This window comes from Phocoena phocoena, chromosome 12 (assembly GCF_963924675.1).
Source record: "Phocoena phocoena chromosome 12, mPhoPho1.1, whole genome shotgun sequence".
Lineage (NCBI taxonomy): Eukaryota > Metazoa > Chordata > Mammalia > Artiodactyla > Phocoenidae > Phocoena > Phocoena phocoena.
The window spans coordinates 16462161-16487851 of record NC_089230.1 but is presented as its reverse complement, the minus strand read 5'-3'; the positions used below and the strand labels follow the sequence as shown (position 1 = coordinate 16487851).

At 40.5% G+C, this 25691-nt stretch overlaps 1 protein-coding gene across 2 annotated transcripts in view; it reads left to right on the top strand.

Annotated features, from left to right (window-relative positions):
- Nucleotides 1-25691, top strand: part of UST (uronyl 2-sulfotransferase) — a 293263-nt gene that overhangs the window by 145541 nt on the left and 122031 nt on the right. For both annotated transcript variants that reach the window (XM_065888985.1, XM_065888986.1), the window contains exon 3: nucleotides 18592-18747. In XM_065888985.1, coding sequence (XP_065745057.1) covers nucleotides 18592-18747 — 156 coding nt within the window. The remainder of the gene's footprint in view (nucleotides 1-18591; nucleotides 18748-25691) is intronic.

Here is a 25691-nt window from a genome sequence, read left to right as displayed (position 1 = left end):
CTATTTGGCCCCTTACAGTAGAAGTTTCCAGCCCCTGCTTTGGAACCTTTTTCCGACAGCCCCCCTCCCCTCACGCTGCCCACCCCTACTCCAGGGCTAGATGTTCCCACTCATGGCCCCAGTCACCTTGGCCCTGACTCCATCATAGCCTCTCACACAGAATCCCCCTCGAGACCACCAGCGCCTTCTTCACCCCTGCATCTCTTGGCACATAGTAGGAAGTTAACAGACATTAGTTCAGGGAAAGAAGGGGGAGGGAAGGGGGGACACTGAAGAACAATTTTGTCAACTTCACAATTTTGCCTAAGTGCTGACGTGAGCAGACTGGCCCTTTAGCTTAGCTGTCCTCCTCTGCGTTGCATTTTAGCTGAGCAGCACCTTTGGGCCCCAGTATGAGGGACACCATCCAGTAGTTTAGTTGGAAAGACATTCTGAATTCCCCCTTGGCTAATGTGCATGGTGTGGACTTCCTAGGAACACATTTCTCTGTGATTCACAGCTCCCCTCTGGAAAGGAAGCTTGGCCTGTGGGGAACGGGTCCCTGTGCAATAGCCCTGTGGCCACTCCGAGAGAAGGGACCGTGGCTTTCTTTCAACTAGGCAGCGTGAATGCAGGATTTGCACCCTCTTGGACAAGGCTGGACTGAAAGAAGTAGTGAGAGTGTGTTTGAGGGTCTAAACGAGAGAAGCAGGCATGACTCTGCCTGCTTGACTCTATGACTTAGGGGCATTTTGAAAGAATTTCTTAAGCCTCTACTTATTTGCCTAATATTCATGCTTATGTTGAATTCCTCGTGCAGAAACAGGTGACTTGCTTTTACCCTAGAGCTTTCGTTGCAGTTTTATGGAATCAGCCGCGCAAACTATGTTGACATGACATACCTTCATTGTTTGGTTTCTTATATTCTAAACATGATTTTTAAAATTTATTTCTAACAACTTGAGCTCTGTGTGTATGAGAGAGAGAGAGAGAGAGAGAGAGAGAGAGAGAGAGAAAGAGATTGATTTGTGCCCTGACCACTTGTCACCTGAAGAAAGGCCAGAGGGTCTGAGATGAAAAGACGTAAGATGCGAGCAAGACAGCACATGTTCAAGGGAACAGATGTTCAAGGTGCTTTCAGGTATCTGAGTAGTGCAGTTTATAACTTTTGGTAAAAATGAGTATAGAATTTTTCAACGGACAAGGAAGAATTCTTGAAAAGGAAAGTGCCAAACCCGCATGAAGGATTTGCAACTCATAATGATCTGTTAACTTTCTACCTAGAAAGAAAAGTAAAGAAAAAGAAAAGAAAAAAGACAAGAAATCATTACAGTTGATAGCAGATTTTCTCCTAAGGTTTCCAACATACCTGTTGTTTGCAAACATATTGACCAGTAGAAGGAGTAAAAGATTTTCAAGTCACAATTCTAAACAATTTATGTCAAAGCTTACCAAGTACAGTATTACTCCTCTGAAACTTCAAAGGAAATGTTTATAAATTCCTGAAAAATAAAATTGCATTTTTATCCTTGGAGGCAAGTGATCCTCTGGGTGAGATCACTCCCCGTGACGGACTCGAGAACATAGTTTGGCCTTGAGAACAACTCACAGAAGTAGGTCAGAAGTTGTTTATTGACCACGTAAGTTTCCAGGTACAAAGTATATACTTAATGCACTTACACTGAAGTTGGCGGGAGGGGACATGAGGGCTGAAGGACTCTAGCTGCGTTTCTGAGCAAATTAGTGTGTGTGTGTGTGTGTGTGTGTGTGTGTTGTAAGTAAACCTTATACATCTCCAGGACGAAGCCTTTACCATAACTGAGCAGATTAAAAACACTACAGTGAGTTACATTTGACAGGCTGCTGGTGCAGGTGTATGTTTGTAACAAACGGGCTTCCTCATCCAAGCTACCTTTGACTTCCAACTATAAATATTTTATAAACTACCCGGAAAAGAGAGCACCCTGTTATGTGAAGGACTTATAAAGTTGAAGCACTTGAAGAAAGAAAGCAGGCATACTTTATGAGAACCTTTTCGGGGACATATTTTGATCGTAGATGTAGAATTTTTAAGCTGACCGTTCTGCTACTGCAATGTCGGTGCACTGTGGGCGCAAAAGCAATGGTTAGACCTGATTTTCACCTTCGCACCAGGATTGCTCTTGATTTTCTCAGAGGATAATAATACCTGGGGCCATTTTTAAAAAGTAATAAAATCGTCAAAAAATTAAAAAGGGAAACGTCTGTATCAGTTAGAAATGCATTTGGCCACAAACCTAACTACGGTGGCCTGAACAGGCAAAGAAGCTTATTTATCTTATGCAGTAAGCAGTCCAGGCCTGGTACAATAGCACGGTGATGTCACTGGGGGACCTACCTCTTTTCTTCTTTCACTGTTTTCATTAGTTTGTAGATCGTAGCTTTCGGGTTATCCTCATGCTTGTCTCCTCATTGTCACAAGATGGCTGCTGCCCCTCTAGGCTTTGTGTCTGTGTTTCAGGAAGGAAGAAGGAATTGAAGGTCAAGGCAAAGGATTGAAGAAGGATGCTAGATAAGTCTGTCCATTATTAAAAGATTTCTCAAAAGGCCACGTCAGTGACATACATTTACATCCCATTCATTTGTTGAATGAATGGCCAGAATTCGATCACTCAGTCAACCTCCAGGTTCAAATGAATCTAAGAAAGTGAATATTTTTAGCTGGCTATATTGTTACCGATGATGAAACCATGACTATATTCAGATGAGAGGAAGGATAGATATTAGGCAGGCAACAAGCAGAATCTGTCGGAGGGCTGGCAGTCGTTTCAAAGTACCTTATGTGGTTGATAGCAGTTAGGTTTGAAACAGCTATATGGTCTATTTTGATTTCCCAGTTCTTGGGCAGGCTAACCCTTAGGAAGATCCTCTCTTTTGGTAGTTAGATGGATCCCTGCCGGTCCAGGCCTGCACCCAACTTAGAAACTATAGTAGGAAAATGATCTTGACTTTCAATAGACCTACAAAATCCTGAGATGGAGTCTCACCGGACATCCTTGGGTCAGGTGCCTGTTTCTTAACCGGTCACTGTATTCAGTGGATGGATGTGCTGGTTGGCCATGCCTGATTAAAACACCTTCCCGTGAAGCAAGAGTTGAGGGTAGGCCTCCAGAATCCCATGAACAGCGGGGGGGGGGGGGGGGGGAGTGACGCTCCAGAAAAAAATGGAGGTATTGTTGCTACAGGAAGGAAGAACGACTACAATTGTTAATTTTAATAAACTACTGTGAACTGAGTCAGGTTTGCAGGTAGTCTACCATGAGGTTGTGGATATGACTGTAGGCAAAGAAAGGTAAATCATAAGCTGATGCTTTAACAGTCAACAGAGTAATGGGAATGCATTTTATTTGTTTGTTGATGGATTTATTTAATATTTTGCTCACCTTCAAATAATTTGAGGCTATTTATAGAAAATGTAACACAGAAAATGATAAAATATAAATGAAAACATACCAGGGACATGGAAAATATAAATTAAAATAGAAACTGTATGAGAGACCATAAATTCCAAAAAATTGCTCTAGTTGAACAGCCTTTACTCTGAATTTCCTAGTAGCTAGAGGAAGAACGAGGCTGTAAGTGGTTGCAGAGTTCTCATTTTCCACGAAGCAGAAATATACTAGTTTTTCAGATAGTGAGTGGGATAGAGAGCATGAGTTTGGGGTTGAATACTAGCTTTGCAGTTGACCTTGGACAAATAATTTAATCCCATTAATTCTCATTTTTTTCATCTTTTATGTGGGAGTACTTGTGCTCATGGTATTGGGTTGTTTCACAAATTGAAGATAACTGCATATAAGATACCAACGAATAAGAGCCCTGAGATAAGAAAAAAATGAGAAAGTTAGGAAACAGTGTGGTCAATTACATCCTAATCACAAACACAAAACTGAATTACGTGATGCTGTATCTTTTTTGTTTGTTTGTTTTTGTTTTTGCGGTACGCAGGCCTCTCACTGCTGTGCCCTCTCCCATTGCGGAGCACAGGCTCCGGACGCGCAGGCTCAGCGGCCATGGCTCACGCGCCCAGCCGCTCCGCGGCATGTGGGATCTTCCCGGACCGGGGCACGAACCCGTGTCCCCTGCATCGGCAGGCAGACTCTCAACCACTGCACCACCAGGGAAGCCCAGTGATGCTGTATCTTATAGTGTCCCTTGATGACCACCAGGGACATGATGACAAAATATCACTCAGTCAAAGCACCTCTTAATGGAGCTAAGAAATTATGCTCCAAAAGACAGCCTTGTGATGGCCTAACTTGGTCCAAGACAAAAAATCCGGAGGGTACAGAGAAATGATTGAGTCTGTTCTTCAAACAATCTTCCTTACGTATCATGTCCATCAGCGAGCCTTTTGATAGAGTTGAACAGAGAGCCACTCAATGATATAGTCCCTGATGGGAGCCTGGAGTGGAGGTGTTGGTGGATGTTAAGCCCCTGTGAGTCAGTGATGTAGATTGGACATCAGGCCTCACTAAGACTCTGGTCCAGGACGAGGGTCATCCTGTGGGCAAGGACTAAATTTTAGCCCACTGCTCCAGGAAAATTCCAGTCAATCAGCAATGGACTCTTAAAACTTGTGCCTCTTCCTCTCTATTCATTCTTCAGTTTTCTTAGTTTTACCACATTTATCTGTCTTAACATAAACTCTCCTAAGAACACTTTTCTTATTGCTTATTCCGGTCAGCTCCTTGACAATTACAGGGAAAATCAGAAATTTTATATCTGATGGGGACTTTCTAGCTTGTTAAGACAGTTGTTGCTCTGTAAATTGTCTTCCTTTTTTCTCTTTCTATGAGATGGTAGAGTCTTGAGGGATGGCAAACATTCGTGTCAATTCAAAAATATTTTGGAAGATAATGATTTCTTTCATTTAGCAGTGTTTGATAGCCTGAATGTAATAATAGTTCCCTATAGGAAGTGGGATGCTTCGTCTGTCTTGGTGGGGATTTCTGAAAAAGCTGTTTACCCAGCACCAAGTAACAGGTGAAAACAAATAAAAACCAGCCTACAGATACTATGGAAACAGACTCTCCGTGGTCAGATCCATGCTGATGGATTGGGTCGATATTGCATGCCACACTTGTTCAAAATTAATTCATGAAATTAATGTTATGAAAATTAATTTTCATAAAATTATGAACCAAAAAGTATAGCTTTTATGAAAAAGTTGTAAAAAGCCTCCAATATGTATGCAGTATGAAATTTCTTCATCTGAGAGCAATTTTTATTACCATCTCTAGCTACAAATACCTTATGAATTCTAGATTCTTGTGTGGAGTTAATCTTCCAGCTCAAGTTCACCTTGTTGCTAACTCTCCTTCTCATTTCAGCGCATGGGGGTTGATGTCATTTTATGTAGAAGGGGAATGTATTTCATCTGTCCGCTTCTCCAGCTGTCAGCAAACCTGTTCCTGGGAGGAAGCTGCAGGGGTGTATATGGGCCACAACCAGCAAGTAGAGCCTTGTTGTTGTTTAGAAACGTTCTCCGTGTCTGCCACTCTTACTCGCTTTTCTGCAGCTGAGGAATGGGGTTTCATGAATGGGTGTTTGAAGAATCAAGAACAGTGGGGCCTTTGAGTCCTCTGTACAGCAGGCCCTATTGGTTGCTTACCCCACATTCATTTCCCCTCAGTCTCCTCTTCTTTAGCAGAAATCTGATTTTGCTCAGGTTTTACTCTGTGGGGAAGGTAATCCCATCCCCAGCTCAAAGGTGAGTCATGAGTAAGTTAAGCCTATAGCGGTTGTCTCATTTCGTTTGCTAATGGTTAGTTGAGATGTGGGCTGGTGGCTTAGATCTGACCAAGGAAACATGAGGGGAAATTTTCTCAGGACCTTCTAAGTAAGATTTTCAGATCTTAAAGGAAGCGCTCAAGAAAGATAGTCTCTTCTTCCTCTGGAGTTTGACATTCTTCATGAGATGGCTAGAATTGCAGCAGCCATGATACAACTTGAGGAAGGCTAGTCTGAGGACAATACTGACATATGAGGATAGCAGAGCAAAATGGAACAAAAATATGCAATGAATCTTAAAATCTCCATACCTAAGGACTTCTGTTTCGAAAGAGAATATATTTTTGTTTTGTTTATTTATTTCTAAGAGAATACAGAGATATTCAGGTTTGGTTCCCGACCACTGCAATAAAGTGAGTATAGCAATAAAGTGAGTCACATTCATTTTTTTGGTTTCCCAGTGAGTATAAAAGTTATGTTTACTATACTGCAGTCTGTTAAGTGTACAGTAGCGTTATGTCTAAAAAAACAAATTACATACCTTAATTAGAAATACTTCATTGCTAAAAACTGCTAACCGTCTTCTGAGTGTTCAGCAAGTTGTAGTAGTCACATCAAAGATCACTGAGCACCATTAACAAATATAATAATAACGAAAAAGTTTGAAATTTTGCAAGAATTACCAAAGTGTGACACAGAGACACAAAGTGAGCAAATGCTGTTGGAAAAATGGCACCCATAGACTTGCTGGGTACATGGTTGCCGTAAACCTTCAATTTGTAAAAAAACAAAAACAAACCACAATATCTGTGAAGCGTAATAAAGCAAATCACAGTGAAACGAGGTATGCCTATGTATTTTTCTTATTGTTTGAATTGGGTTGGATTTTCTGTTACTTGCCAACAAAAGCATCCTTACTGATATATGGAGATAAGACATAAAGCAATCATGGAAATCCTTAGCCATGTTCAACCCAGTTGTTCTTAGAGGCTGCAGCTCCTCAGTTTTCCTGCCTTGTCTTTCTAAGCCCAGTGGGCATGAGGGGGCAATGCTAGCAGTTGATGAATTTTGCATGGTGCGTTTTCCTTGCATATCACACATGCAGCGCACACACACTCATGAATGTGAAAGATGCCAAGAAGCCAATTCTCTGTAGCCAAATGAAGCTTGGAGGGCAAGAAAGTTCCTTATCGGTTCATACCAACAAGAGTTAGGTATTTTGGCAAAGGGAGAATGACTGAATTAAAGCAACAAAATTTCTAGAGATACCCAGCTTAAATGTCATGCTCTCTGTGAAACCTCCCCTGAGTCCCCAAGGCCAAGTTCATCACTCCTTCTCCCTGTTCTTGTACCATATCCCTGGCAGGGCACTTGCCACAGGTGATCAGAGGAAGTGGTGCCAGTGGTTGGTTCACTTGCTAGATTGTGAGTTCACACAGGGCAGGGAACTAGTTGTAACCTTTGTCGTATTCACTCATTGAACAGTGATTTATTCTGTATCTACTATGTGCCAGGCATTGAGCTGTATTGAAGATACAATAGTAAGGAAAAGGAGATGTGTCCCTATAGTCATGGAATTTAGACTCTAATCCAAGACAGATAATCAGATCATCACAATAACCAATTAATTTCTTGCCATTAACCAAGTGAATAGCACTCAGTAATTATCTGTTGAATTCAGTCACAGAATTTTCAATATTCCATAGAGTCTCTTATCCTCCTGGAGGCTAGCCTAAGTTTATATTGTGGGGGAAAGGCTTCCAGGGACAAGCAAGATTCAGCCCCAGTGTACAAGCTCTTTTCAAGCCTCTGCTTACATTTGCTTGCTAATGTCTCATTGGCCAAATCAAGTCGCAAGGCCAGACCCAAGGTCCACGTGGGAGGACGTTATACTCTTCATGGATATATAGGCAGGTGGAATTGGTTGGGGGCAGTTACTGTCCCAATCTGCCACACTATTTTAAAGTGTTTTATGTTTTGAAAAGCTTAAACTCAGCCAAGGAATTCAAACGATGGTCATCTGAATCCGAGAATAAGGTTCTTGCTCCAAATTCACACTCAAACTAAAATTTGATTCAGACATTATAAATGGAAAAAAATGATATGGTTCACAATGAACAGTGGATCTAAGGCTTTGGTTTTAAGCATTTTACGTGGTGCCTTGATGAGAAAGAGGAGTATTGGCAACCCAGCGTGGCTGGTCACCCAGCATTTGTACCGTTTACAATGAGGGCAGTCTTCCCTTGTGGAGTCTGTCATGAGAATATTTGACTCTTCTCCCCACCAGTAACCAAAGGAAACCATTCTAAACTGACTGGTTGGCCCATACCAGCAATATCTGCTATAAATTATGACATCTACAGTCAATAACCAACACTTCTCCTCTGTTGCATTATAACAAATGAATTTTTAGATTAGCTTCAGAGTATAAATTCTTAACTAAAAATAAAAATAGGACAGTTATAAATAAATAAAGCTTAACTTTAAGCAGACTTTCTAATCTTAAAGGTCTATATAAAGTGTCTATGCATGTTTTATTTGAAGAAGTGTGTGATTAAGAGAAAATGTGTTATAGATCTGAACGGCAAGTTAAATGAAGTATGTGGGTCTGGTAGAAAGATTATCAACCCAAAGGCATTTACAAAATTACATATTCTAGTTCAGAAGTTAATGTATAAATCACTTGAATTGATTAATAATTGTAATGGAACAACTCCAGATCTAAAACTAATTTGAGGACCTGAGTTCTTCTCTGTTCTTACTGGGAAATCCGCAACTCTGATTCCCAGAGTTTTGTTTAATAAAGACTTTTGGATCACTGAATACATAGCACAGAAGAAAGTGCCAGAAATGGCTAGAATTGGCCCAGATTTACTACAACAACAATATTACTTACAGTGCCTTTGAATGCAACAAAACGTATAAGGCATATACACATGCATGTACACACACAGAGGAAGATGAGGGTTAAATAGGATTGCCAAACGCATATTGGGTTACTCCATTTCGTTTTGATTATAAAAACCGTAGAGGAGGTTTAAGGGACTCTTAGAAGAGTGGTCAGAGGTTTCAAACACAAGTGCAATAGGGCTACCATATGTATTTGGAAGCACGGCCGAGTCCTGTGTAAACAATTTGAAATATTCCTTCAGGATGTTTTATCCTCTAAAACTTGCGCATCCCTCCCATGGCATGTGGACTTCATTTCTCTTTTCTGTCAAACATGTGAGTATTCCATGCACTCAGTTTTCCATTGGCTAAACTGAGGTTTGAATTTTAGAATCTGTAACATACTGTAGTAGTGAGATACCCAGATCATGGACTTCTTTTCTATGATTTGCATACTGATCAGAGAAAGAAACATAAAGAATGTTGCAGAATTAGAAGTAAATCTGCCCTTTCTTAATATGTATATTTTCTTGGCATCTGTCAATTTGAAATTTGAAAATGTTCATCTGTCCATGGCACTAATAGCATGCATCCAAGATCACCTGATATTTGAGTTTTTAATCAAACTGGAAGTCATTTTTTTCTGAAGCATACATCACAGTTCAACTATGATAGTTTAATAATCATCACTCCCCAAAATTACTTCTGGCTCCTTGTGACAATTGCTTCTTTTTTTCTTTGCGGTACACGGGCCTCTCACTGTTGTGGCCTCTTCCGTTGCGGAGCACAAGCTCCGGACGCGCAGGCTCAGCGGCCATGGCTCACGGGCCCAGCCGCTTCGCGGCATGTGGGATCTTCCTGGACTGGGGCACGAACCCGCGTCCCCTGCATCGGCAGGCGGGCTCTCAACCATTGCGCCACCAAGGAAGCCCGACAGTTGCTTCTTTGAATGAGGATTTTGTAACGGTGTGCAGGGTATTACATTCCTGGGAATAGTGTAATGATGTACATGATGGAGATAAGGACATTAGATAGACCAGAATGGAATATTTAGAGCACAGGATGCCATTTAGATAACCCTCTGAACATCTGTAAGTATTGTGTATCCCTGCCTTAGCATCGTGGGATGTGAACGGGAAGGAACCTTGAAATCATTGTGTTCAGTACCTCCAATTTATCCTTGAGGAAAATTTGGCCCAGAGATGCTATTCAAGGTCACTTGTTCAAGGTCACTAGTTTGGCCAAGGGGAAAACCAGACTTTCCTGACTTTCAGTCCAGGGGACTTTCTTCACTTCACCATACTTTTTCTTATGTAATATAGCAAATAAGAGTGTTTCGGGGAATTCCCTGGTGGTCCAGTGGTTAGGACTCTGTGCTTCCAGTGCTGGGGGCCCGGGTTTGCTCTCTGGTGGGGGAACTAAGATCCCGCAAGCCGCACGGTGTGGCCAAAAAAAAAAGGAAGTCGCAGAATATGAGTGTGAAGAAAACACTTGATGAACTTCCCTTACAGTCTTAGGGAACAACCAAAACAGCATCTTCTAAATAATAAATATGACAGCATTGGTTCTAAAACAACATTTAATAGTATTTTCATCCCAACAGTTTGTCTATTTAATAGACAGATATTTATTAATTATCGACTATGCACATACCAGGTAGACCCAGTCTATCAGAGGAATAAAACAGATGGATTTGTAAAGAAGTTATAGCTATATTTGTCTTTCTGTAGATAACATTAGACATGGAACTATTTCAAATAGGAGCAGGGGGAAAGGAGAAAGCATAAGGTTCAGACTTGGCAAGGCTTCTGGAAGAAGATGGGTTATGAATAATTAGAAGATACAGGGATGTCATTCGAGAGTTACAGGTAGGAAGAGCTTTCCATTCAGGAGGTGGCAATGAGGGAAAAGGTAGTTCTTAACAGGTCCTATGTGTTTCCTCCTCTAGAATGGAGGAGATGAGCCTAGGGGTCTGGAGAGTCGATGGTGATTAGGAAACAGAGATGCATCTGTTAGAAGACCTAGAATGCCTTGATGGACAAAAGCCAGTGAGAATCACTGCTGATTTCTGGACAGCACTGCTGGAAGGCTGAGCCCTGTACAGACTTCGGTGTTTGGTGATGGTCTTAAAAAAACCAGAGAACTCGAAGTGACTGAAGCTCTAGAAGGGAGGAGAAAGCATAAGAGGAGCACAAAGGAAGGTTTATTACATGACAAGCCCAAACAAGAGTGGGACATGTACAGAAATGCCAGAGGTTCCAAGAGAACCGTGAATGCCCATGGAGCTGGAATCCATGTCTGCAGCACAAATTACTGGAACTGTTTTTTCTGTTTATTTTATGAATACATTTGACAAGGAAAAATGTAAAAATCTTGTGTCAATTTTTAAGGCATTTCCAGGTGATATCTTGATAATATAGATTGAAATTAATCATTTAATAGCCTCAGAAGAGAGCATCATTTACCAGGTTTGAACCCAGCCCTCCCCTCTTACCGATGAAGTTGCTGAGGTTCCGAGGTGTGATGGGACTAGCTCCTGACACCGCAGTGTCCTAGGAAACTCTAAAGTAGGGATTCGCTGAATGGATTTGAACTGCTCCAAGTCCTGTGGACCGTGGATACCAGAACTGTCCCTGAGTTCAAACCTCACAAAGCCCTGGCCGTGACTCTTCCCAGCATTGGCGTGAGGAACCGTGGAATGGAGATGCTGTGAAATCACAAAGTGAATTTTATTCCTCCAAGAAAATCATTCATCTTTAGCATAATATTGGTACTGAGGGTCTAACGCTCTGACAGTGTTTAGTATAAATTTCAGTCAGCCTACACATTCAGTTACCCAGCACACCTGTTCTCTAATCATTCTAGGCGAGTAGGCACTTACCATAGTGTAAGCGTGTTTGTCAGGTTGATCATGACTTTGAACTATGGGTGGGAGGCCAGTGGCACTCCAGGGAGACCCAAGGAGGACATGAGAGTGCCTTTCACCAGACTCTTCTCCAGTATCATGCAGGCAACCCTCTCCCCACCTTAATCTCCCGTCAGGCTGTATGGAACCACCCAGCAGCTTAACATGGAAGGCTAGGAGTCCTCTACAAGAGTAGTTCTTGGAACGGACTTGGAAGTAGTAGGGCCTCAGGGGAGCTCTTAAAGCCAGACCCCTGACCCTCATCATCCTAGACTTTCTGTTTCAGTTAGTGTAAGAGTGGAGCCCAGAAATCTGGAGTTTTAAAAGTTCCATAAGTAATTCAAATATATAGCCATTTGGGAACCACAGCTTGTCACGTACTATATTAAATAGCATTTTGCAAAGACTTAAAAGCAGGATTGATGTTCATTCTTCCAACAAGACCAGTCCACAGAGAGACCTATAATCATGGACTATGAAAGTCTAGGTGCAGACCAAGTTCGCTTTTTACCTAAAAAGTCTTCTTTCCCCGGCCCATTTCAAACCTGGGTGAAGCTGTTGAATTGTGGACGTCATCTGGTGGTATTTACTGTTGTGCTTAGGATTTTGGACAGACTTCTGTTTATTGGGCACGCTCCACACAAGCCTGTCAGGCCCTGGGGATTTGTGGCATTTGCAGAACTTACAAGGCAGGCAACATAAAAATATATAATTCATAGAGTGAAATATTTTGGAGCTCCCTTTGCTTTTACAAATTGGCCATAAAATAGAAACCACAGACATAACATTCGTATAACCATAGTTGCCAAGAATGAAGAATCATTTGGGCTGGCGGGGGGTGGGGGGTGAGGGTTTTTGTTGTGTACTTCTTTATAGGACACTCAAAGAAAGTAAGTATTCAAAATTTGTGTGCAAGTGATAATAGGAACATTAAAGTTGAGATGCCTGACAATTGGCAAATATCTGTTGAGGAAAATAGGGATTTGAGGTTGATCTTAAGAGGTCTTTAGGCGTCTTTTCACAGTTGTTAAGTTTACCATTTGCTTGTCTTGATAGACATTTCAAGTGCATTTAGGATTTTATATATATTTTACTATGACTTATTGCTTCCTGTTTTTTCCTTTCCTAGTGAAGTGGGTCACAATATCCAAGGCAGCTGTGACTGCCTGTGATAGATTAGGGGAAGGAATAAAGGGAAGAACATATCCTTCTACTCTTCTCCCATTAGCGGCTCTGACACTCTGGGCTTACATTAGCTTATAAAATCTGTCCAGAGGAAGGAGAAGGAGAGGCCAGTCGACTCCTGTCAGTTCCAGCTGAGGATCTGGGGATATCAGTAATGGATGAGTCATGCCCGATGATACACGTTGTGATAATTGACTGTTGAACAGTAGCATTTAATGAGGTTGGACACGTTCAAGACAGGACAAAAAGAAAGAGCGTCTCTGTTGCAGAAGCCAAACTAGAGGTCATTTTCACCCTTTGATGTGATAGTGTATTAAATAGAGTGTCGTTTTGGGGTCAGGAGAGCTGCAAGCTGGGCTTTAGTTGTTACGTGCCACTTTTTGGCTTTGTCACCTTGAACATGCCAAATGATCTCTCTGGCCTCGTTTTACTCACCTAAATATAGTGCTACTATCTACCTCACAGAGTACTCGAGAGGATGAAAAGACAAGGTCATAAAGACAAGGTAAAGCTCTAGCCAAGTCAAACGCAGATTGGGCTGGGGCTGGGGGTGATAGGGGTGGGCGTGCAGGGCGGGGAGGGAGTTGGAATGGATGGGTTAGTCCACATTGCCTCTAGACCTCAAAGCCTGTCGTTCTGTGAATCTATGATCTATGGGACAGGGGAGGGCACACAGGAGAGTCACTTAGGTGCTATGAATGATGCTTAAATCATTTGATAATTTAAACTCCTAGAGAAAGGCACGATAGAGTGAAGACAATTATGCTATTTGATTCACCGTCTCTAAGAAGGATTGAAAGCATTTACATGGCACAGAGCCTGGGACAGGGTCTTTTGTCATCAACAAAAGATGACAGTGGTTGGTAAAGCAGACTTCAGGAGCAAATTTATAGTTCTGCCAAAAGCAGGGATGAATCAACTTGTTGCCATTGTTCATTTTAACACCTTATCCCAAACCATCAAATCAACACATCGATTTGGCCTGACTAAATTTGCCAATTTCCAGTGGATCCCATAGGTTTTTAGAAAAGGACCTAAGAGCCCCACCCTAAATTTGAGAGAGGTTTATGTTTGTGATGGTGTATGCTGTGTCTTTAAAGGTCACAAGACTGATTCCAGAAGGTCTATCTGAAAACACAGTTCCTAATTCTATCTTTATACTCTGTAGCTGTACATTGACATTTAAATAAATGGTAAAATTGGAGTCACGTTGGGGGTTTTTCAAACATTTTTGTAGATGTAGCTATTTTTTTCAAATATCATTGTATTATAGCAGCAGGAACGATGCAGGGATTTTTGTTTTCAATATGTGTTCTTTTTAAATATCAGATATTTATAATCATTATTTGGGAGCTTCCCACAAAACGAACAAAAGCATGGGAGTGAACATATTTTTAAAAACTAACTAACCAATAACTCAAAGGTAAATAACATCCCTAGCTATTAGCAAAAGAGAGTAGGTAGATATTAAGCCTGCTACCGTGTTGATTACCCAAGAAATTCAGGAGAAATTAAGTGCTTCCATCTAAGGTTTCTAAGTGCCTCTGTTCTTCATCTAAATCTTCTAAGATATACTCTGCACTCTTAAAATAAAGTGCTTAATATGTGGTAACTCACATCTTCTAGGTCATCAATTTAGTCATAACAAATTCTCCCTTGCTGTTCAATGCTGGGCTAGAAGACAGGGGAAAATGCACTCACCCAATTCTTGAACAGTTGAATTCCTGAAAGAAATTAAAATTTGTGTTTATTTTGGCAGCTTTGTCACAACCATAGTCTATCCCCCAGCCCGGTTATTATGGAAAATCCAACTTACAAACACTATTAATATCATTCTGTTAAACATGAAGCCCTGTTCAACCTCGTCGGGTCATAACCTCATAAAGTAAGAACTAAATAATTTACCTGAATATGTGAACTTCTGCAGTCATTGCCCGAGAACAGACTTTTGGGGTACTCACTGATTGAACCATAAGTAAAATGACCTATTATAATGATGGTCTTTTACCCTGATGTCTTGTATTAGCATTTGGTCAGAAAGATCAGAGCTGCATTGGAAGATTCTCTGGTCTCACAGTTTACTGGAATCACTGCGTTAGTGTTAAACAGTACATTAAACCTATCAGAGCTGCCAAGAACCAATCGATGTCTGTTGAGACCCTGTGTACCCAAGGCATTTTCTAGGCACTGTGAGGACATATAATAGAACATACTGACTGGCCCTAAGGAAACAAAGTACTGCTCATTTAAAGAATATATATATATGAAGAATTATATCAGAATGGTACATGACTGGTTGCTAAGTGAGTGATATAAGTATTATATTTTACTCCAATGACAATTAGCCTTGAAACTCCAAATTTACGAAATGCTGCTCTGCATATAAAACATTTTAGGAAATTAAACCTAGAATTACAAAGGCAAAAATTCAAGTTGCATACCATAGGCAAGTGTGGGGTATGTTTATGTTTATATTGTAGTATATTCTTTAGCTTTGGGCCTCTTTATGGCCTTCTGTTATGGATATGTGCTGAATGAAGGAATCTTTTGATTATCGTTTGTTAATTATTGCTCAATGCTGAGCATTCAAAATGGAAATAATATCTTTATTGGGGATATAAATATTTAATCAGATACTTGTTATAATTACTTCTTAGTCTATCAAAATCGTCATAACTGGGCAATTAAAAGAGAAAAAGAAATAAAAGGCATCCATATTGGAAAGGAAGAAGTAAAACTATCTCTGTTTGCAGATGACATGATCACGTATATTGAAAATCCTAAAGAATCCACACCAAAAAACTATTAAAGCTAACGAATGAGTTCAGCAAGATTGGAGGATACAAGATCAATATACAAAAATCAACTGTATTTCTATCAGCTAACAGTCAATCCAAAAATTAAATTAAGAAAACAATTCCATTTATAATAGCATCAAAACATAAATAAAAGGATTGTAAGGTTTCTACACTGAAAATTGTGACACATCAATGAAACAAATTAAAGGAAAATCCAGTAAGTGGAAAGACATCCATATTCATGGATTGAAAGACTTAATATTATTAAAATGGCAATCGTCCCCATATTGATCTACAGATTCAACACAATCCCTATCAAAATCTCAGCTGCCTTTTTTGCAGAAATTGATAAGCTGATCCTAAAATTCATACCGAAATGCAAGGGACCCAGAATAGCCAAAACAGTCTTGAAGAAGAACACAGTTGCAGGGATTCACCCTTCCCGATTTCAAAACTTATAGCAAAGAAATAGTAATCAAAATTCTGTGGTACTCAGTGTTCATTGCAGCTCTCTTTACAATAGCCAGGACATGGAAGCAACCTAAGTGTCCATTGACAGATGAATGGATAAAGAAGATGTGGCACATATATACAATGGAATATTAGCCATAAAAAGAAACCAAACTGAGTTATTTGTAGTGAGGTGGATGGACCTAGAGTCTGTCATACAGAGTGAAGTAAGTCAGAAAGAGAAAAACAAATACCGTATGCTAACACATATATATGGAATCTTAAAAAAAAAAAATTGGTTATGAAGAAACTAGGAGCAAGACGGGAATAAAGACGCAGATGTAGAGAATGGACTTGAGGACGCAGGGAGGGGGAGGGGAAGCTGGCACGAAGTGAGATAGTGGCATGGACATATATACACTACCAAATGTAAAATAGATAGCTAGTGGGAAGCAGCCGCATAGCACAGGGAGATCAGCTCCGTGCTTTGTGACCACCTAGAGGGGTGGAATATGGAGGGTGGGAGGGAGATGCAAGAGGGAGGAGATATGGGGATATATGTATATTTATAGCTGATTCACTTTGTTATACAGCAGAAACTAACACACCGTTGTAAAGCAATAATACTCCAATAAAGATGTTAAAAAAAAAAAAAGATTCTGTGGTACTGGCATAAGGATAAAAACATATGGATCAATGGAATAGAATTGAGAGTCCAGAAATAAACCCGTAAATTTATACTTAGTGGATTTTCAGTGAGGTACCAAACAGTTAAATGGAAAAAAACCCAGTATTTTCAATAAATGTTGCTGAGGCAAATGGATATTCACATGCAAAACAATGAAGTTAGGTCACTAGCTCACACCATACACAAAATTACCTCAAAATGAGTCAAAGACCTACATGTTAGCACTAAGACTATAAAACTTTTAGGAGAAAACACAGGTGTATATCTTTGTGACTTTGGATTAGGCAGTGGTTCCTTAGATATGACACCGAAAGCGTGGAGAACCAAAGAAAAATTAGATAAATTGGACTCCATTAAGATTAAAAGCTTGTGTTTTGACACTATCAAGAAAGTGAAAAGGCAATCCATAGAATGGGAGAATATATTTGCAGATCATATATTTGCAAATCCAGAAAAAATATAAAACTTAAAACTCAACAATAAAAAGACAAATAACCCAATTTTAAAATGGGCAAAGGATTTGAATAGACATTTCTCCAAAGAAATTGTACAAATGGCCAATAAATACATGAAATAAATATGCTAACATCATTAGTCATCAGGGAAATGCAAATCCAAACCACAATGAGATACCGCTTCACACCCATTAGGATGGCTATAATAATAAGAAGAAAAACAGGCAACAACAAGTGTGGGCAAGGATGTAGAAAACTGAAACTCTCATACATTGCTGGTGGGAATATAAAATGGTGCAGCTGTATTCAAAATAGTTTGGCAGTTCTTCTAAAGATTAAACGTAGTTACCATATGATCCAGCATTTCCACTCCTAGGATTTACTCAAGGTGAATCAAAAACATGTGTCTCCACAAAGTCTTATAGACAAATGTTCAAAGCAGTATTATTCATAGTAGGCAAAAGGTGGAAACAATCCAAATGTCCATCAACTGATGAGTGTATAAACAAAATACAGTATATCCATACAATGTAATATTATTCAGCCATATAAAGAGATGAAGTACATACTTCATACTACAACACTGGTAAACCTTAAAAACATTATGCTCAGTGAAAGAAGCCAGACACAAAAGGCCACATATCCTATGATTCCTTTTATATGAGATGTTCAGAATGCTATAGGCAAAGCCACAGAGCCAGAAAATAGATAAATGGTTTCAATGGATCAAGGTAGTGAGGTAAATGGAAGTGACTGCTATGGGTATGGAGTTTCTTTTCAAATGCTCTGGAATTAGGTAGTGGTGATGGTTCACAATTTTGTGAATATACTGAAACTCACTGAATGTATACTTTAAAAGGGTGAATTTTATTGTATGGAAATTGTGTCTCAATTTTTTTTTTTTTTGGCGGTACGCGGGCCTCTCACTGCTGTGGCCTCTCCCGTTGTGGAGCACAGGCTCCGGACACGCAGGCTCAACGGCCATGGCTCACGGGCCCAGCCGCTCCGCGGCATGTGGGATCTTCCTGGACCGGGGCACGAACCCATGTCCCCTGCATCTACAGGCGGACTCTCAACCACTGTGCCACCAGGGAAGCCCTGTCTCAATTTTTTTAATTACTATATTTCTCTGGAGCAGTCTGCAGATTAAGTTCTGATAAAGCATAATATAACTTGCAAAAGAACACTATCATTAAAGCACATATTTACATATTTTGTTCCTAAGAAAAAACAAAAGTAGTTTCACAATCGGTATTATAGATGGCATGAAATTTTACCAGTTGTAAGTATCAGGGCAGATGGATAAGGAGTCCAACGTTTCTCTCAAGTTATACTGTGAAGATAAATACGAGTTCGTTGCTTCCATTCTCTTGTTAGTTTCGTATGGACACTTCTCATTTAGAGAAATTGAGGGAAGCCCCCGAAGTATTTTAACCCACACCCTCTCATTTGCTCTCTCGTTCTGCCCAGGCGCTACCTTTCCCGAGCCAGGTGGTGTACAACAGAGTTGGCAAGTGTGGGAGCCGGACCGTGGTCTTGCTTCTGAGAATCCTGTCAGAGAAGCACGGATTCAATTTGGTTACATCAGACATTCACAACAAAACCAGACTTACCAAAAATGAACAAGTAAGTTGTCTTCACCCGTGGTTAAGTTGTACTTCACTGCAATTCATTTGTGTAATTAGTGGGTGCCTTCCGGAAGACCCTCTGAGTCCCTAACAGATGAATACCTGAGTTATAATGTCACACTGTGTTTTTGCCAGAGTGCGGAAGGAAATTTAAGTTAAGGGTTCGGACAGAAGTCTTCAAACCAGGAAGTTTACCTGAAGGGATACTTTTATTAAGACCAATGAAGGCTAGAGTACTCTGGTCATTGTATACTCAGCTAACGTCAGCAATGCATAAGTATCAGAGCGTTACACCACTGAGCTATAAATAGTGCTGACGTTTTGGGAGCAAAAGTAAGAAGACTTTATTTTAATATTTCTTCCTCTGTGTTTTCTCACAAGTGTCCTAAGTCTTTATGGTTATCATAAAGAGAAAACCCTCTTTGGTCCAGGAATTTTGTTGGTTGATGGGGACATGAGCTCCCTATTATGGTAAGTTCAGGGGATCTTGAGTCTCCAAAACAGCTTCTGGCATATCCACTGGTAACAAAAGAATTACCCCATTTCCCGGGAATAAATCTGCCCACATACAGCTGAACCATACAAGCGTCATGCTGGTGGTAGTGTAGGGGTGCTAGGTTCTGCCAGGAAGCTGTACAGACAGATTCTACTTTGTACGCCTACACGAAGTAGCCTTAACCATCTCCATTGAAATACTTTGCTAATGCAGAAAAGTTAGGCCTAGGGCTCCCACAATCATTTTACTGGGTCAAGTTTGTTAGCCTGCTCTCAGAAAGTTGCTTCGGTCCCCTTAGGTATTTAGGATGGATGGGTAGCCACCACTGTAAGTCAGGGTTCTCCAGAGAACAGAACTAGTAGGATGGAGATACACTGATAGATAGATAGATAGATAGGAATAAAGAAAAGGAGATGTACTATGAGGAATTGGCTCATGCAACAGTGGAGGCTGAGAAGTCCTACCGTCTGCCATCTGCAAGTTGAAGGCCCAGGAAAGCCATTGGTGTAATTGAGTCTGGGCTTGAGTGTGAAGGCCTGCAAGCCAAGGGAGCCGATGATGTAAATCCCAGTCCAAGGGCAGGGGAATGTAAAATGAGATGTCCCAGCTTAATCAGTGAGGCAGGAAAAAAAAAAATCGACTTCCTCCTTCTTCCACATTTTGTTCTGTTCAGGCCTTCGAGGGATTGGGTAAGGCCCACCCACACTGGGGAGGGAAATCTCCTTTACTGAGTCCACTGATTCAAATGCTCATCTCATCCAGCAACACCCTCACAGATACACCCAGAAATATTGTTTAATCTGGGCATTCCTTGGCCAGTCAAACTGACACATAAAATTAACCATCACACCACTCAGTGACAAGGTGGGTTTGGGGAATAAACAAGGTATATGGCTGAGTGTCAGGTTGAGGCCATAATTATGGAAATTTCCACCCATGTCTGCTTCTTTCTGAGATAATCTCCACCTTTGAGGCATTCAAAATCTCACACACAAATGGAATATGCAATAAGCCTTCCTGTCTCTCTTATCACGGGGGATGGTAGGACTGTTTTAAGTGCATAACACAGCCAGCAGTACTTGCTATAAAGCCTGTATGTTTAGTGTTGTCCACAGTATAGAGATTAAAGTGCCCATTCCATTAAAGAGTCTCTGAGTAACAAGTCTAAATAGTCATTATCAATCAGCAAAAAATATTTTGAGATTACCCCTTGCAGGTTCTGTAGTAGGTGCTCAATAGAAAAATTATATTTGGTGACATTTAAGGATATCAGAGTTTATCAGTAATTTTCATAGGGGTAGGTTCTCTTTGATTTCCTTACCTTACTGAAGAACGAATAAGATTAGGGCTGAAAGAGAGTGACTATACTAAATAGCCTATGCTATTGCAATGTTATTATAAATATAAAATTTGGTTTTCTTTTGAGTCTTTGGGTCTGCGTATCAGGTTAGACTTAAATGTTCCTATGTGTGGAAACTATGCTTAGTTCTTGAAGCCTAACAAAACACAGTAGCTGGATTTTAGTTCCCACTGCTGAAAAGTCTAACAACCCAGAGGGAGCAAAGTAACAAAAGTATTAGACCCTCAGATATTCAGGAAGGCCCTAGAAGAGCAAGCACAAAATACGAAATTTAAATATACTGTGGGATTTTACACAAATCAACCTACTTTGTTTCCTATGAGGAACTGTCAAGGGAAGAATTTAGATTAAAAACGAAGAATAATTTACTAATGGTGCATGAATTGTTAAATCTTTTAGAAAGGGTTAAAGCCAAAGTCATCCTTCTTCTCTAAAATAGAGGTTAGCTCTCATCTGTTTGGAATGACTGGCCTGTCTAGAAGCCAGGGAATAGACTAGACAATCTTTTAAGGTTCTTTCCAGCCCTGTGATTCTGTGATATATTTATACAACTTCTACCATAATCTATGTATAATTAGTTGAAGCATTTCTGATTCCTGTGGTCAGTGTGACCTAGAATATATTTCATTACTTAGTTATTCCAGATTCCTATTAAATTATAAGGCAAGTTTTAAAAACTTAAGGGAAAGGTAAAGATATGGTAGAAAAAAACCAAATAAACAATTTTGATGTATTTAAAAACAAACATAAGGATAGTGACAGTTGCCTCTCTGCAGCTAGACGAGTAGGCTGTGACATACAAGGAGAGCCAGGAAATGCCAGGACAAAAAAAAACAAGTTTGAAGTAGCTCAAGAATGTTTAAAGAAACTCTTTTTCTTTGTTACGTGCATCCTTTTCCTAAAGTTTCAAAGTGCATGAAACAAGCAAAGAAAAAACTATTATTTTAACCTAACATATTCAAGAAATAATTTGTGGTGTGAATAGCTCCTCTTCTTGATAATTTATTAAAGGAAAAGGGGGTAAGTGATTTAGGAGACAAGTTAAAATTTTATAGTCAGTGGTTCTCAACGTTAAAGAGTAGAACTCTGAAAATGTGTTTCCATGGAAACACTGTTCTCTGGAGTTAATAACAATTCGGCTTCAGGTGCAGTACGAGTTAAACAGGCTCTTGTGGGCTGGCCCGGGACTCTCTCCACCATGTAGAACATTTCTTTTATGAGAAAATGTGTTCCAAGTTCCAAACTACTGACTTACAAATGAACTTCAGAAAAGTATCCACATATAAGGCTGGAATCATCTGTACCGTTGCATTCATACACAGTGGCGTCTCTCTGGGCCAGAGTCAAATTCACACATACATTTCTCCCTGGAGGGTAGCTGTCATCACACACACACACACACACACACACACACACACACACACACACACATCCCCATTCAGTACTAGATTTTAAAAATCTATTTAATGGGATAAGACACTGAGGGATTATTTAGAAGGAAAGAGAACACGAAAGACAGCAAATGTTAGAATGTCTATAAAAATCCCATTACATCTGCCCTTATAGAAATAGAAATGCCTTTGAAGTTAATATTTTAGAAAACTCTGCCTCAACAGAAGAACATGGACAGCTGGTGCTGGCTAAATGTTGGACCTTTGCAGGGCATATAATGCAAACCTAGGATGACATCATTTCATTTACGCTCTGAAACCGGATTTCAATTTCTTGGTCTAGTTTAGATAATTTCTTGGAAAATGGAGATTATGTACAATCTAAAAGATAAAGAGCTATTTTCCAGAAGACATGGGGCGTGATTTCCAAAAGACTCATAACCATCTTTGTTAACGGTCTGACCCTATCTTTCAGAACATTGCTCTAAGGATAACAAAAGTCAAAGTGTCACAGGCATATCACAGACATAAGAGTTCAAAATTATTTCATTCCTGTTGGAGAAAGGCAAAAATTGTTGGCATATGAGCCTAAAAGATGGAGAAAGCAAATACTTTTTCTATTTTTATTTATACTGAAGCTACTGAGGATTCCAAATTGCAAACAGCACCTACTCTGGGATCATTGTTTTACTTCATTATTTCATGTAACTCTTTTGGGCCTAAAACTGTACCAGTGAGTGAGTATGATTTCCTATTTTATGGATGAGAAAACTAAGACAACCAGATGAAGTCACTTTCCAAATATAATAAAATGACTATCCATGGTACCTGGACTTGAACTTAGGCCCTCCCTAATCCAGGAGCCATTCTCCTAATGCAGTGGCTATCTGCTCTGGTTGCACAGCAGAATACCCAGCTGAGCCTTTTGAAACATATAATTGCAATGGCCCTTCTCCTGGAGATTCTAGGGTAGAGTCCAGAAAACTTTTGGTTTTTTTTTTGATCAAGTGCCACGGGAGTTACAGAGTTAAGGATCCCTGTCAAAATCATCATATCAGCATTTCCCTAAGTGTGTTACTGAATATCCTAGTCCCCTAAGACACTGAAAAAAAAGAAAATACCATGATCCAATAAATTTGGGAAATGTTGTCCCCTTGTCCCCCTCTAGGAAAGTCATGACAATTATTCACATTTTAAAGACTCTGAGGGGCTTCCCTGGTGGCGCAGTGGTTGAGACTCCGCCTGCCGATGCAGGGGACACGGGTTCGTGCCCCGGTCCGGGAAGATCCCACATGCCATGGAGCGGCTGGGCCCGTGAGCCATGGCCGCTGAGCCTGCACATCCCGAGCCTGTGCTCCGCAACGGGAGAGGCCACAACAGTGAGAGGCCCGCGTACCGAAAAAAAAAAAAAAGACTCTGAGAATTCTTTCAATTAAAAACAAAATGAAAAATCTGTTTAACCAGCTTTCATCTAGAGTTTCGCAGTCTTAGTTGGCCAGGGGACTCTTTATGAGTGTTTGTGGCTCTCAGTTGCATCCCACAGAACTCTCACAGTTTGGAGCTGGTGGACCAACATACATGGTTCCATCAGCCGTATCAGTAAAGGCTACTCTTTCACTATAAACTCCACATCTGCTCTGACTCTGTTCAACAGCCATTCAAATGACTAAAATCTTGAAAAGTATTCAAAGGGTAGAGGAGACAGAGCCCCTACGTCTGTGTGCTCTAGATTGCTTTAGCCTCTCGGTCAGAAACAGAATTTCTTCACAGTGTTTTAACTTCCCTTCCCCACTGCTCTCACCCACTGCAAAGTCCAAGTCTGACCGTGACTACAAAGCATTGCGACTCGAGAAGAGAAAGTGCACCTAAAGAAACCATGTTAAGATTTGGAACCGGTCTTGGGGCCTCGGGGATTCCTCCTAGGCTTCCCTAAAGCAGGGTCAACGGCCTCTGTTTAGGCAAATGTTCACTCATTTGTTTTTGCGGCAGGTCTCGCCATTGTTTCTTTATCCATTGTGATGTATATTCATTGGGGACCTACTGTTATTGGTGTATACTGAGCACCAGACAGCACACTAGACGTTTGTGCATCTTACTTTAATCCTTTAAGCAACATTATTAGGAAAGTATTATCACCCTCTTTATAGGAAAAAGTAAGTGCTCAAGAAGAATGTGGGAGAATAAGAATTGAAAGTGAACTGGGTCAAATCCTGGAGAATCTTGAATGTTAGGCTCAGGAGATAGAACATTATTCATGGGAAGTGGGAGGCTAATAAAAAAAATTGGTTCTTAACTATCATGGGCATCAGAGTCTTCTTGGGAGCTGTTTCACAACACATATTTCTAGGTCTTACTACAAAATACTGAGTTATATACTCTTAATGGTGGAGCCCACATATTTGTATCATGGGGGGAAAAAACTCCCCAAGAGATGCTCAGGCACAATTCTAGTGAAGAATCATTGCGCGAAAGCCTCTAATTATTAGAAAGTTTTCTCTCTATTAAGGGAGAAATAAGCAAGAAAAATTCCTCTTTACCTGAGAATCCCTCAAAGCTCTGAAGACATCTTATTTCCCCTGAAGTCTTACTGAGGGGTCTGCACATTTATCTCAGAAGCCTTACCCTTGCTTGAGACGTGTTGGAAAAGTCTCCTTAGAATGGCCCTCAGAGTTTCCTGACTTTAGAGTAGGAGGGATGTGTCCACAGGCATCAGAGGTGCTCCAACCAGACTTTGGAAGCAAACCAAAAAGATTAGCTGAGCCCGTCTCCAGGCCACAGGGCTAAGTTCACCCAGTTCTGCAAGCGAGGTCTTATCTTGGAGTCCTATAGACAAAAGCTGAGTCTGCTAATGAAAACTCAGTGGAAAGAAAAGCGGGAAAAGAAAGAAGCCACAAGGCCTGAGAAATTAAGACGTTTTCTCCTCTCCTTCCAGTTGTAGCCACTAGATTGATTTTTCTCTATTCAGATGCAGCCTCTTAGCCTTGTTCGCATCATTGCTCCCCCTGGTGGTCTTCTTCTTCATTGCAGGCATGTGTTGCACTGACTGCACAGCCCCAAGCTGAAGGTGGGAAATCATCGTACCTCCTGCAAGAAGGGCTTCCTCTTTGCAGGAGGAAGAGGGAGAGATAACCTGAGTCCACAGCCATCCTCCTGGCCTCTGAGGTTAAAGGACCAAGGAGTTCTCCTCTGAGCTACTCCTTATTTGGCTTTACTGTGTGAAAACATGCTTTTCTTTCATTTAAGATTTGTGCAAAATTATAGGGCATCTAGTTGTTCACGAGTGACACAAGAATTCAGATCAGAGTAGGGTCAGTACTCTGCCAGTTACCGCTGATGAGCATTTCCCAAAGAAGTCTTTTACTAACCAGCTGTGTTTGTAGAACTGCAGTGTAAAGGTTTTCTGCTCTATCATCTCAGGCAGTTAGGTTGAGAGTGAAAGATTAAAAGCTACTGCCTGGCATATCCTCTGCATTATAAATTCTGTTTGATTCATGCCTCTTTTTTTAAACTTCAGTTCTGTCTCATTCTCAGATGTGCTGTGATTTAACTTCTGCGTTTAGATCCATTCCGTTACATAGTTCTTTTTCTTTCTTTTTTCTTTTTAGTATTTTAAATTCATTCCTGGCTTGTTATAATATACTGTTTTCCTACCTAGAACTTTAAAAAATATTCTCTCTGGTATTTTAATGCTTTTT